Genomic DNA, 16,934 nt, shown 5'->3' on the forward strand with positions numbered 1-16,934 from the left:
AACAGCAGACCACGTGTACACACGCCCAGCCCAGTATCTCCAACATCCGGCTTATTCACCTGCGGATCATCGGAGACCAGCCACCCAGACAGCTGATGAAAATAAGTAGTAGTTCTGTCGGCTCCCCAGTGGGTGGCCCTGGCTCCCAAGTGGGTGGGGCATATGCCCTCCCAGGCCCACCGATGGCTGCACCCCTGCCCAGTTGTGAAATCTATCGATTAGGCCCAATTTATTTATTTCAATTGACAGATTTACTTATATGAACTGTAACTATGAACTGCAAACAAACACTCAAACTGGACAGTTTATCTCAATCTCTTCATTCAAAGACTTAATCATGGACACTCTTACTGACAGTTGTGGCTGCTTGTTTGATGTATTGTTGTCTCTACCTTCTTGCCCTTTGTGCTGTTGTCTGTGCCCAATGTTTGTACCATGTTTTGTGCTGCTACCATGTGTTGCTACCATGTGTTGTCATATTGTTTTTGCTACCATGTTGTTGTTTTAGGTCTCGCTTTACGTAGTGTTGTCTCTCGTCGTGATGTGTGTTTGTCCTATATTTATATTGTATTTTATTTTAATCACAGGCCCCCGTCTCCGCAGGAGGCCTTTTGGTAGGCCGTCATTGTAAATAAGAATTTGTTCTTAACTGACTTGCCTAGTTAATAAAGGTTAAATAAATAAACTCAGTAAAGTAGTTTAAATTGTTGCATGTTGCGTTTATATTTTATTTCAGTATATTTTACAACCAATATATTTCATATGGCTTTAACCCTCTAGAGTCTAAGCCCTGTGTAAGCAGGGGGGGGGGGGGGGGAAACTTAAGCTAAAACATAATGGAATTGTTATAACGGTCACAACAAGGATAATTTACCTATTTGATTTTACATGTTAAGACCCCTTAAGGTATATTTACAAAAAAACATCTTTACACAAATGATTTGATGAAACATTGAATTTGGCCTTACTGCTATTAGCCCACAGAAACGTACTGAATAAAATATTCACTAAATGGAACATTTCGTTTTTCTGGAGTGTCTGTCCTTTATCTTGTTAAGACTGATTCTTCGGGATGTCTCATGGTCTGACAAACACCGCTGTTGCTCTGCCAGCTTTCACCYCAGATGCGGAAGGGCGACATTGGTGGATGCAGTAGATTGCGACACGTCCAATGTTTMTTTTTTAAATAATAATGTTCTCTCTAGATTAAACAGACAGATTTGATGGGGAAGRATGTGAAAAGCACAGCGGCCATTTTGAGTGCATAGGGTTACAGGCTACAACTGCAAAGTTTTTTAGGACATTCAATTGACTGTTTAATAGATTAATACATGACTACTAGCAGRGAGTATTATATGTAGTGTTAGCGATCTAGCTCATGTGTTCTGAGTTCTCACTTCCTTGTGGTGAATTAGACCCCTATGATATTAGTGCACAAAGATTTAGGCAAATTCATCTCTATTGCACAACAAAATTGAGAAGGCTTATTTCAAAAGAAAAAAATATAACAATACCCTATTGGTCACAATACATGACAATCACTGGATTAGGTTGCACATCGAATGATCTTGAATCATGCATTTCTGCTTGGACGTGTTCGATGAAACTACTTACTTCTCGAATAGCCTTCCATCTCAGAAATCTACGACACAATCTGAAGCACTGTGAATGACTTCAGGTATAATCATTTAAAGTATAATCTATTGTGTGACGCTGCGGGGGGAAATTGGGCTGGTGCCACCAACTGAAAAKAAAATGTAATCTGGAGCCCAGTCAAGGGGTGTGATGTTTTATCTGCTGCTGAGTAATGTGTTCTTCTGCCAATGTTAWGCAGAAAAATATGTTGGTAGGACAAGGCCATGTATGTTCGTGCACATGGAAGTCAGTGATTTAGGTGACTAAAAATGGCCCATTATTTTCATAACTAGACAAAATCATTGCTCAAATGKCAAAAATKTGACTTCATTATATTTTWGTCAAAATAACAAAAACTAGACTACATAAAATACAAAAGCGTCACGAAAATGAACACTGGCCCCGCACCTTCTAAACCCTTTGAGTACTGATAGCATATGCTACCCTTTACACCACTTAAGGTATTGCAAAAGGGCTGCGAATTATAGCCTTATTTCATCAGAAATTTCAACAAAGAATAACTACTCAAAGGGTTAACCAGCCACCGACTCAATATAAGACGCCATTTTGTAATGTAATTCAATGGTCAATTCAGTACAAGGAGAGAGAACTGAACCTAAAGAACCGAAATGACACACCACAGACGCGAATCACCCTCCCAGTTACCTGTTTCATTTGGCCCTCGGACACGCCGCCTCGGTAGTAGATGATGCGTGTGGGCTTGAAGCGCGTGGACTTGTAGAACTGGATGAGCAGCTCGCGCACCATGTTGGTCAGGTCCTGGATGACCTCCTGGCTGTACAGCTGCTCCTGGGACAGGTCCTGGCGCGACGTCTGCACYCGCACKGTGGCACAGTAGCGGCTGGGGTGGCCGTCCATGCTGCCCACCACCGCCGCGATGGAGGGCTTCTTGCCGTCGCCGGCTGGAGGGTGAGTGACGTCTGCCCCCAGGAAGATGACGGGTTGCTGGAACACAGAGGGTCTGGGGAGAAGATGTTTTATTATTATTTATTTTTTTAATGGGCAGAGATGGCAAATAAAATAAACGTACAGAGTTTATGGCACGTGAGTGTACGCGTGTTGCTTTGCTCTCAGAGAAGAGGTGTAGGTCTTTGACACAATACATTTGATTGACATGTCATGAGGTAATTGTAAGTTTTGTGGGTGTATAGTGCCTTCATTGATGACAAAGCAGTGGGMTTTTTTTATTCCCAGTTTTACTGCATCTGTGTTGCCTGCAGGCAATTTCGTCAAAGCCATGAAGGCTTGGAAGACCATCGTGAGAACATCTGTGAGGGTCAACAGTGAGGGTGAACCTGAGTTAATGAGTGAGTGTGTGTTGTCACCTCTGATGGGGCACCAGGACGTTGTTGATGCCCCCCAGCTTGGCGTTGATCTTGAGGCAGAGGTTGGAGAGGGTCTGGGGGGACGTCTTCACCACGTTCTTCACCTGGACACACTGAGTGGCCATGCCCAGGAGGGTGTCTCCTACCCGCTTCACCTCCGCTGTGGTACCAGGGACACAGAATAATAATGTAGCGCTAATATTCTCAAATGAAAAGTGAAAASAGTAGCTAGCAGATTGGTTCTCTTAACATTTTAAGCATGAGGAGTGAACTGGTGTTCCCTCAATTTCAACTAGTGACTTGAGGGTGTTCTTTCCCCTACCGCCATTTTCAATTCTTCCAATTATATTTATCAAATATTTTAGGCAAAATCATGCAGAACCATAAGACATAAGAAATGCATCAAAAGACAGACTAATTGAAGTTAGTTTGCCCTTTCAACAAAATAGATTTCCCAAACAAAGAGGTATGAAAATGATTCTTACCGTAGACAGGGGTTTTGCCGGGCAGGATGACCACGATGAGCTGCAGTCCCACATAGGACAGCTTGAGGTGTTTGAACATGGGTTCCACACTGTCCGCTCCCTGGGCGTATTTACAGAAACACGGCTGGCCCTGGATGGGCATACCGGCATCCTTCGAGATCTTCCTCAGTTGGTCTGTGAAGCTCCTAGAAAACCCATGAACAAACCTTTAGGGACTGCAGTCTAGAGAAAGAAAAGTGCATTCAAACTGTTGAACAATAAGTTAAWGTTTTGTGGTCCAAATCCTAACTTAAGATACATTTGCTCAACTAGTTTGCGTACATCATCGAGAGATGTGAATCATTTTTGAGATAAGCCCACAGATCTCAAGTTTGGATTTGGCCCTAAAATGAGTAATGGTCACCACACAGACTAAGGAGAGCTATGGGGATTTTTGGGTGGAGTGGTGCGTCTACCAAGGTTGACGGGCAGATGACTCACTTGAGCAGGTCCTCTCTGCACTGTTTCTGTGGGGCGAAGCAGGCCACGGCCCACACCTTGATCTCTATCCCGGCGTAGAACTGCTTCCCCCGCATGTCCCACACGCCCTGGTTGGGCGTGGCCACTGTCTTATTCTGCGGAGAGAGTCCCTACGCTCTTAGTGAACCCCCCGGTTTAACCAGCCGACACAGCAAATACAACTCCCCAGCCCGCACCACACACACACACACACGTTGGGGGTAGAATTTGCCACATACCACTGATACAGCGACAGATCATTTTACATGTGTGTCTAAATGGGGGTGATTAGGATTGGGAGGGTAGGAGAATCTGACCCTAGATCTGTGGTCCGAAGGGAACTATCGTATGCTCCTATTACACACTATCCCATAGCAAGTAGCCTATAGGTAAGACAGCACCAGAAGCTTATTAAACAGGGCAGAACATTCATGTATAGAATAGACATGACCGTCATAGTTACGATTGTACAATACAAGATAAGCCCAGAATTGTCCAATCCACAGGTGAGCAACTACTTTACAATGCAGGCTTCCACCCATCCAGTTCTAAACATATTTTGCTGATACACACTTAGGTGCCATGTGTTATTCATTTATCACAACTTAAGCAATAAGGCACGAGGGGGTGTGGTGTATAGCCAATATACCACAGCTGAGGGCTGTTATTACGCACGACACATCACGGAGTGCCTGGACACAGCCCTTAGCCGTGGTATATTGGCCATACACCACAAACCCCTGAGGTGCCTTATTGCTATTATAAACTGGTTACCAAAGTAATTACAACCGTATAAATACATGTTGRCATACCCATGGTATACCATGGCTGTCAGCCAATCAGCATTCAGGGCCTGAACCACCCAGTTTATAATAAYAGCACATACAGTACCAGTCAAAAGTTAGGACACCTAGTCATTCAAGGGTTTTGTCATTTTTACTATTTTCTACTTTGTAGAATTATAGTGAAGACATCAAAACTATGAAATAACGCATGGAATCATGTAGTAACCAAAATGTTAAATTAAAATATATTTTGATTTGTAGCCACCCATTGCCTTTGACAGCTTTGCACTCTTGGCATTCTCTCAACCAGCTTCATGAGGAATGCTTTTCCAACCGTCTTGAAGGAGTTCCCACATATTCTGAGCACTTGTTGTCTGCTTTTCCTTCACTCAGCAGTCCATCTCATGGCATATCACTGCAGAATGCTGTGGTAGCCATGCTGGTTAAGTGTGCCTTCAACTAAATAAGTCACTGACAGTGTCCCCAGCAAAGCACCACCATAGCATCACACCTCCTCCTCCATGCTTCACAGTGGGAACCACATGCAGKGATCATCCGCTCATCTACTCTGCGTCTCACAAAGACATGGCGTTTGGAACCAACAATCTCAATTTAGGACTCAGACCAAAAGGACAAATTTCCACCGGTCTAATGTCCATTGCTCGTGTTTCTTGGCCCAAGCAAGTCTCTTCTTCTTACTGGTGTCCTTTAGTAGTGGTTTCTTTGCAGCAATTTCACCATGAAGGCCTGATTCACGCAGTCTCCTCTTAACAGTTGATGTTGAGATGTGTCTGTTACTTGAACTCGGTGAAGCATTTATTTGGGCTGGTAATTCTAATAAACATATCCTCTGCAGCAGAGGTAACTCTGGGTCTTCCTTTCCTGTGCCGGTCCTCACGAGAGCCAGTTTCATCATAGCGCTAGATGGTTTTTGCGACTGCACTTTCAAAGTTCTTGAAATGTTCCGTATTGACGGACCTTCATGTCTTAAAGTGATGGACTGTTGTTCCTCTTTGCTCATTTGAGCTGTTCTTGCCATAACATAGACTTGGTCTTTTACCAAATAGGGCCATCTTCTGTATACCACCCSTACCTTGTCACAACACAACTGATTGGCTCAAACGCATTAAAGGAAAGAATTTCCACAAATTAACAAGGCACACTTGTTAATTGAAATGCATTCCAGATGACTACCTCATGAAGCTGATTGGGAGAATGCCAAGAATGTGAAAAGCTGTCAAAGGCAGAGGGTGGCTACTTTGAAGAAACAAATATAAAATATATTTTGATTTGTTTAAAACATGATTCCATGTGTTATTTAAGAGTTTTGATGTCTTCACTATTATTTTACAATGTAGAAAATAGTACAAATAAAAGAAAAACCTTGGAATGAGAAGGTTTCCAAACTTTTGACTGTTACTGTATATCAGGATCTGTATCCACAAAGCGTCTCAGAGTAAGAGTGCCACTGCTGATCTAGGACCAGTTTTTCTTTTCAGTTAATAATGAATAATAAGATTGTATGGACAGATCCTAGATCAGCACTCCCAAACCCGAGATGCTTTGTGGATACAGGTCCAGATATTATCAGATCATTCTAGCTATGAATAGAAGTACCTCCAGTGTTCAGGGCCCATAGCGTCTACTTACATTTTGCATTGTGTCGAGTTAGCTACCCTCTCTTGTAACAATTGGGCAACCATATTGTATTCTCCAGCAAGCTATACATGTACTAATGTGCAATTCAAGAAAGAAAAAGCCCTGAAAACTGGGGTGCTGATCCAGCATGGAGTCACATATACATCAGATTGTGATTACACTGAATACTAATACAGTCATGCATATCACATCAAAATAACAGCAAGTTATCAGTGAACGATTAAGTGATGATTAGCAAAGCTCTCCACTGTAATTACAGCAACATATTATAAACATKAGCATGATAACAGTGACAAACACAAGGACAGTTTTCCCATCACAAACCTATTACAGCTACAACAATGTGAACATGACAGTTAAGAAAAGGTCTGAAAGACGTGCCAGTCATACAAATGAATAACTAACTGCGACGAGAAAAGCAATCAGTCCACATTTCAGAGGATGATAAAACTCCATTACCCAGCAGGCAGCAGTCCAAACCACTCCAGAAGAGACTGTAAATGGGCCCAATAAAAGGCGTATATAACCCAACAACACTGTGCCAAAACTGTTAGTACATCTCTATTAAAGCTATTTCTGTGACCGACTGTTTTTCTAACGTGCACTTGCAAGCCAAGATCAGATCAATTATCCATATGCAACACGTGGTTTTACAGTCCACATTGGACCTATAACAATGTCTGTGGAAGAGGTCTACCCATACCAAACATAAATACATTATATAAGACTGTGCGGAACTTATGTAGAGACCGTGTATATAGCCTACATAAAAAWWAAAAAAATATGACATCCTCTCACTGTCAACTGCGTTTATTTTCAGCAAACTTAACATGAGTAAATATTTCTATGAACATAACAGGATTCAACAACTGAGAAAAACTGAACAAGTTCCACAGACATGTAACTAACAGAAATTGAATAATGTGTCCCTGAACAAAGGGGGGGATCAAAATCAAAAGTAACAGTCGGTATCTGGTGTGGCCACCAGCTGCATTAAGTACTGCAGCATCTCCTCCTCATGGACTGCACCAGATTTGCCAGTTCTTGCTGTGAGATGTTACCCCACTCTTCCACCAAAGCACCTGCAAGTTCCCAGACATTTCTGGGGGGAGAATGGCCCTAGCCCTCACCCTCCGATCCAACAGGTCCCAGACGTGCTCAATGGGATTGAGCACGCTGGCCATGACAGAACACTGACATTCCTGTTTTGCAGGAAATCACACACAGAACAAGCAGTATGGCTGGTGGCATTGTCATGCCAGGATGAGCCTGCTGGATCTAGTACCACGAGGGAGGTCTTCCCTGCAACGCACAGCATTGAGATTGCCTGCAATGACAACAAGCTCAGTCCAATGATGCTGTGACACACCGCCCCCAGACCATGACGGACACGCCACCTCCAAATCGATCCCACTCCAGAGTACCGGCCTCGGTGTAACACTCATTCCTTCGACGATAAACGCGAATCCGACCACCACCCCTGTTGAGACAAAACCCTGGTCCAGGGGCGGTGGGTTTGTGCCCATAGGTGACATTGTTGCCAGTGATGTCTGGTGAGGACCTGCCTTACTACAGGCCTCAAGCCCTCAGTCCAGCCTCTCTCAGCCTATTGCGGACAGTCTGAGCACCGATGGAGGGATTGTGCGTTCCTGGTGTAACTCGGGCAGTTGTTGTTGCCATCCGTTACCTGTCCCGCAGGTGTGATGTTCAGATGTACCGATCCTGTGCAGGTGTTGTTACACGTGGTCTGCCACTGCGAGGACGATCAGCTGTCCGTCCTGTCTCCCTGTAACGCCGTCTTAGGCGTCTCACAGTAAGGACATTGCAATGTATTGCCCTGACCACATCTGCAGTCCTCATGCCTCCTTGCAGCATGCCTAAGGGACGTTCACGCAGATGAGCAGGGACACTTGGGCATCTTTCTTTTGGTGTTTTTCAGAGTCAGTAGAAAGGCCTCTTTAGTGTACTAAGTTTTCATAACTGACCTTAATTGCCTACCGTCTGTAAGCTGTTAGCGTCTTAACGACCGTTCCACAGGTGTATGTTCATTAACTGTTTATGGTTCATTGAACACGCATGGGAAACAGTGTAAAACCTTTTACAATGAAAAAGTTATTTGGATTTTTACTAATTATCTTTGAAAGACAGGGTCCTGAAAAAAGTTTTTTTTTTTTGTTGCAATAATAAAAAACTGCCCTTCCGGTATGAAGGTTCCCTTACAATTTTTATTTTTATTTTTTTTAATTCAATTGGTTGAAATCTATTTCTCAGTTATCACTTGGCTCGTATAAATTCTGTAGTTGCCCCTTTAGGATGTTTAAGGTCAACATCCCCATAGTGTTCACATGTCTCATGTAAATGTTGTAGGTACATAAAAATATTAAATAAACAATTTGGGAAATATCCAGTCTTTGCTCTTTTCTTCATTAGCATGATGATTTTAAAATGTATTGGATTTGTCTAATCTGTTAAGACATTGAATACATGTTGTTTAGTTCTCTGTGTGAAGTTCATTTAAAGTTTGGCCTATGTGATTGTTTATGTAGATGCAACATTTCAATGTTAACACACAGTAACCAAAAACCTGATCTAATTTACATATTCAGACAGTGTTTTCAGCAAATATGCAGCAAACGGTAGAATGTTCGCCACAAATTTACCAGAATTATTTGCCAGAAGTTCACACGTCGCAGCAACAGTTTGCCACAAAACTAATTTGCATGTGAAAATAGGGTCTTGGAGCACATTTGAGGCAAATTTGCCAAACGTTTGCAACAACTGTTTGCTAGAAGCCTGTTTTTTTGTTAAGGGTTATTTAATTTAATTCAAATGTGCTGTGTGGCATGAAGTCTCATCCTCCTCCCCTTGGTTAATCCACTCATCCTTTTCATTCACACACACGGACACGAACACCAATAGCCCGTCCCTCCCGTGATTGMCCCAGCCCAGTGCCCTAGTACTCACCCTGCCACAGTCCCGCCCAGTGTCGGTACTAACCCGGCCCCCATACTGCAGCATGGGCGCTGGGAGGACTCGGCCCGTCACCTCGGTCATGTCGTTGTGCACCACGATTCCGAACTCCTTCAGGTAAGGGTCAGGACCACCCACCATGCTGTTGCTTTTGACCTGGGGGGGACGAAGAGAGAGAGGTTTGTGTGAAAAGGAGGAAAAGGGGTTAGGCAAGCAGAGAACACATGGATTTCCTGCTAGTGTCTAGAGCATTTGCGACCCGTTCCAGGAAGCTAGCCGTATGTCGCACGTCACTACTTCACATTTGAACGGAAAAAAAGATTTTAAAACATTTTTGGGACAAGAGTGCCATCTGGACAATATGAACTTTCATGTGCCTTAATAAAAAACTTGTACCATCTGTAAATATGAACAAACCATTTAAAAAATGACAAGTCTAGTTTGTTTAGCCCTGGAAAAAGACAAGAACCTTCCCACTAGCCATGATTGTCTGATAGAATGGATGGGCCGAGAGATTCGTTCGGATTGGTCTGCCATGTAGCACACGTCGGTCTATAACATGAGCTGCTCATTATGTGTAGATAATCCTTTCTACCGCGGCATTTAAGATATCATGAACTGCAAAAAAAGTGTTGCTACTGCTCTTAACATTGCTGCCCTGAATTTAACAGGTGCTAATCAACAAAGAGCGCCCACAATGTGTTTTGTGCCTGGAAGTGCTTAGTAATGAGACTCTCAAAACAACACGTCCTGACCAAACATCCACAGCATGAAGGTAAACCCAGGAAGTTTTCAGAACAGTGCACAATGCTTCAGGAAAAACAGTGCTTCGACAGTGGGAAAAAATGATAAGCAGAATTAAGGGAGTAGTATCGCTCTGTAGTAGTAGATGTGAGTTTCTCTTTCAAACAATCCCCTTGTACACAGCTAATAGCTAGCTAACATTAGTACATGACCTCAGGGTTGCACTGTCAAAAATGTAGCCCAGAAAAGACATACTTGTTGAAAAGTTCAACCAGCCACACACAGTGTGTGTTTTCTGGTCTACATCTGTGTGAGGTGATCAATCAGTTTATTCCAGTTCAAAATAAAACATTTATTGTATTTTAACAGCAACAGTTCCAACCCAGACTTTCCCCCCCCTTCTTTTTACAATACTTTCTACAGTAATTTGTAATCTGTACTGTTACCTAGACAGATAAACATGAATTGCTATTTATATGGGTATTTCATTGTTATTTGTGTTAGGCATAAAGGCAATTAAATGTCGGGATATTTATGTGTAGCTGCATGTTGTTTTCATAAGCCTGGGTCCCAGGAAAAACACAGAATTTCGCATTTGGGTCTCAGGCTGAACAAGTTTAAGAACCCCTGGTCTAAACAAAAGACGCCACTACGCAAGTAACCATTTCACTGTACCTTTTACACCTTTATCATGTCCATGTGACAAATCAATTTTGACTTTATTTGATATAGTGTGCGTTTACCAGAGACGGTAATGTTAACATGCCCTGCACCAAAGACCGATTAGGATGTAGGCCAAGGACTCGATAGTGTATTTTTTACTACTAATTTCACCAGGTTTAGCCTTTATCTTTAGTTATTTACTACACTACCTTACTCTGTTTAGCACATGGCCTAACACGTGAGTCCTGAAAGAGATGGGCGGGGCTAAGGCTTAAGAGGGTGTGAACYATGCTGAATGGGTGTAGACAAAGAAGAGCTCCCCAGTAGGTTTACCAAAACATTCACAGGCCATTTTCTCAAAAGTGGGGTTACAAGTTTATCAACTGCAGTGTATGATATACCATTTTCTAGCTCAAGAGTCTACTTTTATCCAATGTAAAAAAAAATATAAAAAGTTGTTACAAAAGAACCGAATGAAGATGGTGGGTCACATTTTCAGTCGTTAATCAATCATTCAACAATCAATCAATCAAATCGACAATCACCAATACCAGTAATGGATCAATCAATTCATAAAGCCCTTTTTACACAAACGGTTACTTTACAGTAACCCTGCATCGAAATTTGGGGAAAATTGAATATTCAGAGTAGAGAAACCATATGACGCCAGGCAAGAGATATGTGTACTGAGGTTGTCGTTTCAAGACTGGGTACCATTTCTGGACCACCACACATCTTTAGAAAACAGTAACACTGACATGGCAAACACTCAAAAGACCCAACAGTGCATTTTCCTTGCAAAAACATCACGGCTGCCTCAGCCTACGGCTCTGCACTTCCTGTGTTGCAGTTCACACTTGCACCACTGAGGGAGGAGCAATGACTCACCAGTCGGCTGATCTCTTCCTGCCTGTCGGGTGCAGAACGTGCTGTAGCTTTGATCATGGTGGAAGTCTGGTTGTCTGTCAGCTTCTTGATGCAGCGCTGCCCGGCCACAATGTTACAAACCTGTATGCGGACAGAGAATAGTTAGTTACTGAATAACGCTGTACTCAAGTAATGGAGAAACATGAAAAGGATTGTTTCTTATGGGACAGGTACTCGTTTCTGTCCATTTGGTGCCTAATGAACTGCAGTAAACTGGAAACTAAAGTCTGACCATGCCTACGTCCCAAACCTTTCAACAATGCATAGGTGCACTGAGTGCATCAGTGATGCCTTCAGGCAATTTCGTCAAAGCCACGAACGCTTGGAAGACCACCGTGAGAGAAACTTGCAGCGATATCTTGAGTGCACTCTATACATACAGTAGGAGTTAATTTGAGGTGTGTGTGTGTGTGTGTGTGTCTTTTAGAGCCACCCTCTCACCTCCAGGGGTAGGTAGGTGTGCTTCTGTTCCTGCCCCACTTGTAGGCAGGGCAGGTGGGGGTATTTGAGCTGTAGGCTGTACTTCTGCTTGAAGTACTGAGCCACTGTACACTCCATGGCCTGGCCATTCTCCAGCTGTAAGGGGAACCTGAGCAACAGGCAGACAAGAACATAATACAGTGGGGAGAACAAGTATTTGATATACTGCCGATTTTGCAGGTTTTCCTACTTACAAAGCATGTAGAGGTCTGTCATTTTTATCATAGGTACACTTCAACTGTGAGAGACGGAATCTAAAACAAAAATCCAGAAAATCACATTGTATGATTTTTAAGTAATTAATTTGCATTTTATTGCATGACATAAGTATTTGATACATCAGAAAAGCAGAACTTAATATTTGGTACAGAAACCTTGGTTTGCAATTACAGAGATCATACATTTCCTGTAGTTTTTGACCAGGTTTGCACACACTGCAGCAGGGATTTTGGCCCAGCCACGACCCATCTTCAATGCTCTTACTGAGGCAAGGAAGTTGTTGGCCAAGATCTCGCGATACATGTCCCCATCCATCCTCCCCTCAATACGGTGCAGTCATCCTGTCCCCTTTGCAGAAAAGCATCCCCAAAGAATGATGTTTCCACCTCCATGCTTCACGGTTGGGATGGTGTTCTTGGGGTTGTACTCATCCTTCTTCTTCCTCCAAACACGGCGAGCGGAATTTAGACCAAAAAGCTCTATTTTTGTCTCATCAGACCACATGACCTTCTCCCATTCCTCCTCTGGATCATCCAGATTGTCATTGGCAAACTTCAGACGGGCCTGGACATGCGCTGGCTTGAGCAGGGGGACCTTGCGTGCGTTGCCTTCTCACCAAGCTGCTTGCCTATTGTCCTGTAGCCCATCCCAGCCTTCTGCAGGTCTACAATTTTATCCCTGATGTCCTTACACAGCTCTCTGGTCTTGGCCATTGTGGAGAGGTTGGAGTCTGTTTGATTGAGGGTGTGGACAGGTGTCTTTTATACAGGTAATGAGTTCAAACAGGTGCAGTTAATACAGGTAATGAGTGGCGAACAGGAGGGCTTCTTAAAGAAAAACTAACAGGTCTGTGAGAGCCGGAAATCTTACTGGTTGGTAGGTGGTAGGTGATCAAATACTTATGTCATGCAATAAAATGCAAATTAATTACTTAAAAATCATACAATGTGATTTTCTGGATTTTACAGATTTTACAGAAAATTACAGACCTCTACATGCTTTGTAAGTAGGAAAACCTGCAAAATCGGCAGTGTATCAAATACTTGTTCTCCCCACTGTACATACTAATACATTGTATTAATAAACCAAAAGAGAAAACCAAAAGGAAAGAGCAATGCATCTCGCCTTGGGTTTTGCATCAAGAGAAACGTCACGTAGGAGGGCTAGGGCCGCAGGGACACGTGAAAGACGCTAACTGGAATGTGTAGCGACTAGTGCAGCACTTACGTTTGGTGGCTGGCGGGGCGGCGAGTGACATTGCACACGCGATACTTCCTCTTCATCTGACCACAGTGGGTGACCTCGACTTTCAGACCTGAGAGCGAAAAACATACGCATAGAAACACCCAGAAGAGCACATCAAAATACGGCCACAGACGAAGACGGGGAGTATAACGAGGAGTTTGAAAAGACATTTAAGCATCATTGAAAATCTAGACAGTTGGCGAGTCACTCCATCTGACTGTCAAATGGCCTAACTCGAACTTACTATTGCTGTGCATAACTCAAACCCATTCACAGCAATGCATGATTTACACAAAAGTTAAAGTTAGTCAAACACGCATATCTCACGTTAGGATTCAGCCCATAGTGCAGATTATGGGTGTACAACACGGATGGTTATCAAATCCATCTCAATTCATATCCATTGAAATTCCAAGTCAAGAGATAAGTTATAAAAGGGTCATTTATTTTTAGTAAAGATTCTTCACAATTCTTAAGCTTCCTGAATTGGAATGGACTTGACACGCGACCCTGAGGTACACTACAATTGTCTGGGTGGGTGGATGCTGTCTAATAAGGTGTGGTGRACCTCCAAAATGTCACCCTATTCCCTATGTAGGGCACTACTTTTGACCAGGGCAAATAAGTAGTGCATTATATAGTGAATAGACTGCTTGGTTGTTTAGCAACAAAACCGATGCGTGCGCAACTATGGGGCAAAACAGACGAGGTTGGCTTAGACTGTTGACAACATTAAATCTAGTTTACGTCTCCCAATATTTATTGAAAACAAACTTACATTTGCACAATGAGCACTTGTCTCAAATACATCGTTACAGCTGTTTAATAGCTAGCGAACTTTTGCCATATTTGCATAGACGTGACATCAGTCAAAACAAGACATTGTGTATCAAGAAAAATATAAAAAACTAGCTGAAACGAGACACCTACAATACCCCACATGGCCGCTTCCTGTCATTGTAGCTAGCTATCTGGCCATCCAGAATCACAACAACACAGAGCCTTCTGCCCCATTGAAGCGTGCGCACAGTTTGTGACGTTGTCAGCTAACACGTCTATAGGGTGCCATTTCAGATGCAGACTTGGTGTGTAGAAACATGGTAAAAACATTGGTCTGACCTGCAGGTCCCCACCCACCTCGGATCTCCTTGGTGAACTTGACGCGTTGGGAGTCGGTGAGTGGCTTGGTCTGCTCGTTGATGTTCTGGATGTCGAGCACCTCGCACATGAACTCGATCACGGGCTGGGCACGGTAGAAAGCAGTGGCGGAGACTGTGTGGGGTCAAGGAAAATGTACGGTTCATGACCAAAGAAACCCTAAATCTATGTTATATTACCCCAACACAAATGTAAAAGCACACACAGCCTGTTTTTTTTAATTTTTATCTACACAAAAGTTACAGTAAGAAATTGACTACTGCGCTTACCATCGATGTTGAGCATCATGTTCCACATGGCAGGCCGGACCGACTGATGGAAGCCGAACCACACCTCCCTGCCTCCGCCCAGGGGGTGGTAGTAACCCTCCGGAGGGGAGAAGAAGGAGCGCCCCACTGGAGTGTACCTGGAAACAGCCACATGGACAGTCCGTGTAAATGCCAGACAAGATCATTCTGTGAGAGATCACTCTCTATGACACAACGTAAGTTCCCTCGGGGGGGGAAAAAAAACGTCTCACTTTTGTTCTTATGGAATAACTCAATAGGCAGAGTTACTTGTTTGGTCGTTTTGTATGGGAACAGGCCATAGAGTTATTCACTGTCTATATAGGCAAGGCTATTTGATATAGGATACCAAGCAGTAACAATGCCATGAACAACAACTGATATTATGATAAAGAGATGTTATGGGGCCATGTTATAAAAGCCATGTACCTAATGCCTAGGGCTATGGCGGTCATGACATTTTGTCAACCGGTTGTTGTCATGCAAAAGACTGTCGATCTCACGGTAACTGCCCGTTAATTAACAGACACGTTTGACATCTCCAAGCATACAAGCCGCTGATGCGCGCCTTCGGAACATCTAACATTTTTTAAAAGTTGAATAAATCAATTACAATACACAAATCACAATCCATAATTTACACTGAACAAAAATATAAATGCAGCATGAAACAATTTAAGATTTTACTGCATTACAGTTCATATAACGAAATCAGTCAATTGAAATACATTCATTAGGCCCTAATCTATGGATTTCACATGACTGGGAATACAGATATGAATCTGTCGGCATGGATCAGAAAAGCATTCCATATCGGATGTGACCACCATTTGCCTCATGCAGTGTGACATCTCCTTCGCATAGAGTTGATCAGGCTGTTGATTGTGCCCTGTGACATGGTTGTCCCACCCCTCTTCAATGGCTGTGTCAAGTTGCTAGATATCGGCGGGAACGTGAACACGCTGTTGAGCACGTTGATCCAGAGCATCCCAAACCTGCTCAATGGGTGACATTCACGGTATCTCTGTACATTCAAATTGCCATCGATAAAAGGCTATTGTTCATTGTCCATAGTTTATGCCTGCCCATACCATAACCCCACCACCTCCATGGGGCACTATGTTCACAACGTTGACATGAGCAAACTGCTCACCCACACGATGTCATCTGCCCGGTACAGTTGAAACCGGGATTCATCCGTGAAGAGGACACTTCTCCAGCGTGCCAGTGGCCATTGAAGGGGAGCATTTGCCCACTGAAGACGGTTACAAGGCTGAACTACAGTCAAGACCCTGGTGAGGACTACGAGCTTGCAGATGAGCTTCCCTGAGACGGTTTCTGACAATTTGTGCAGAAATTCTTCAGTTGTGCAAACCCACAGTTTCATCAGCTGTCTGGGTGGCTGGTCTCAGACGATGCAGCAGGTGAAGAAGCCGGATGTGGAGGTCCTGGGCTGGCGTGGTTACAAGTGGTCTGCTGTTGTGAGGCCGGTTGATGAACTACCAAATTCTCTATTAACGACATTGGAGACTGCTTATGAGAGAGAAATGAACACTAAATTGTCTGGCAAAAGTACTGGTGGACATTCCTACAGTCAGTATGCCAATTGCACAATCCCTCAAAACGTGAGACATCTGTGGCATTGTGTAGTGTGGCATAACTTCACATTTTAAAGGGGCCTTTTATTTCCCCCCAGCACAAGGTGCACCTGTGTAATGATCCTGCTGTTTAATCAGCTTCTTGATATGCCACACCTGTCAGTTGGACAGATTATCTTGGCAAAGGAGAAATGCTCACAAACAGGGATGTAAACAAATGTGCACAACATTTTAG

General features: G+C 43.3%; 1 protein-coding gene and 1 non-coding gene across 7 annotated transcripts in view; both read right to left on the reverse strand.

The window, feature by feature from the left end:
• The window catches only part of LOC111955983 (protein argonaute-4), a 38,386-nt gene that overhangs the window by 6,236 nt on the left and 15,216 nt on the right, over window positions 1-16,934 (reverse strand). For 2 of the 6 annotated variants that reach the window (XM_023976386.2, XM_023976385.2), the window contains 10 exons: window positions 15,084-15,220; window positions 14,794-14,928; window positions 13,639-13,726; window positions 12,154-12,301; window positions 11,674-11,793; window positions 9,373-9,534; window positions 3,947-4,095; window positions 3,467-3,651; window positions 2,982-3,141; window positions 2,302-2,617 (listed from right to left, as the gene is read on the reverse strand). In XM_023976386.2, the coding sequence (XP_023832154.1) occupies window positions 2,302-2,617; window positions 2,982-3,141; window positions 3,467-3,651; window positions 3,947-4,095; window positions 9,373-9,534; window positions 11,674-11,793; window positions 12,154-12,301; window positions 13,639-13,726; window positions 14,794-14,928; window positions 15,084-15,220 (1,600 nt within the window). Of the gene's footprint in view, window positions 1-2,301; window positions 2,618-2,981; window positions 3,142-3,466; window positions 3,652-3,946; window positions 4,096-9,372; window positions 9,535-11,673; window positions 11,794-12,153; window positions 12,302-13,638; window positions 13,727-14,775; window positions 14,929-15,083; window positions 15,221-16,934 lie in introns of all 6 variants that reach the window. The other 4 variants (XM_023976383.2, XM_023976382.2, XM_023976387.2 and 1 more) reach the window with 3 other exon arrangements.
• LOC111956245 (small nucleolar RNA SNORD35) lies at window positions 11,985-12,063 on the reverse strand. The gene has a single exon (XR_002876231.1). It is a non-coding gene; the product is annotated as a small nucleolar RNA SNORD35 (small nucleolar RNA).

Source organism: Salvelinus sp. IW2-2015, linkage group LG31 (assembly GCF_002910315.2).
Source record: "Salvelinus sp. IW2-2015 linkage group LG31, ASM291031v2, whole genome shotgun sequence".
Taxonomy (NCBI): domain Eukaryota; kingdom Metazoa; phylum Chordata; class Actinopteri; order Salmoniformes; family Salmonidae; genus Salvelinus; species Salvelinus sp. IW2-2015.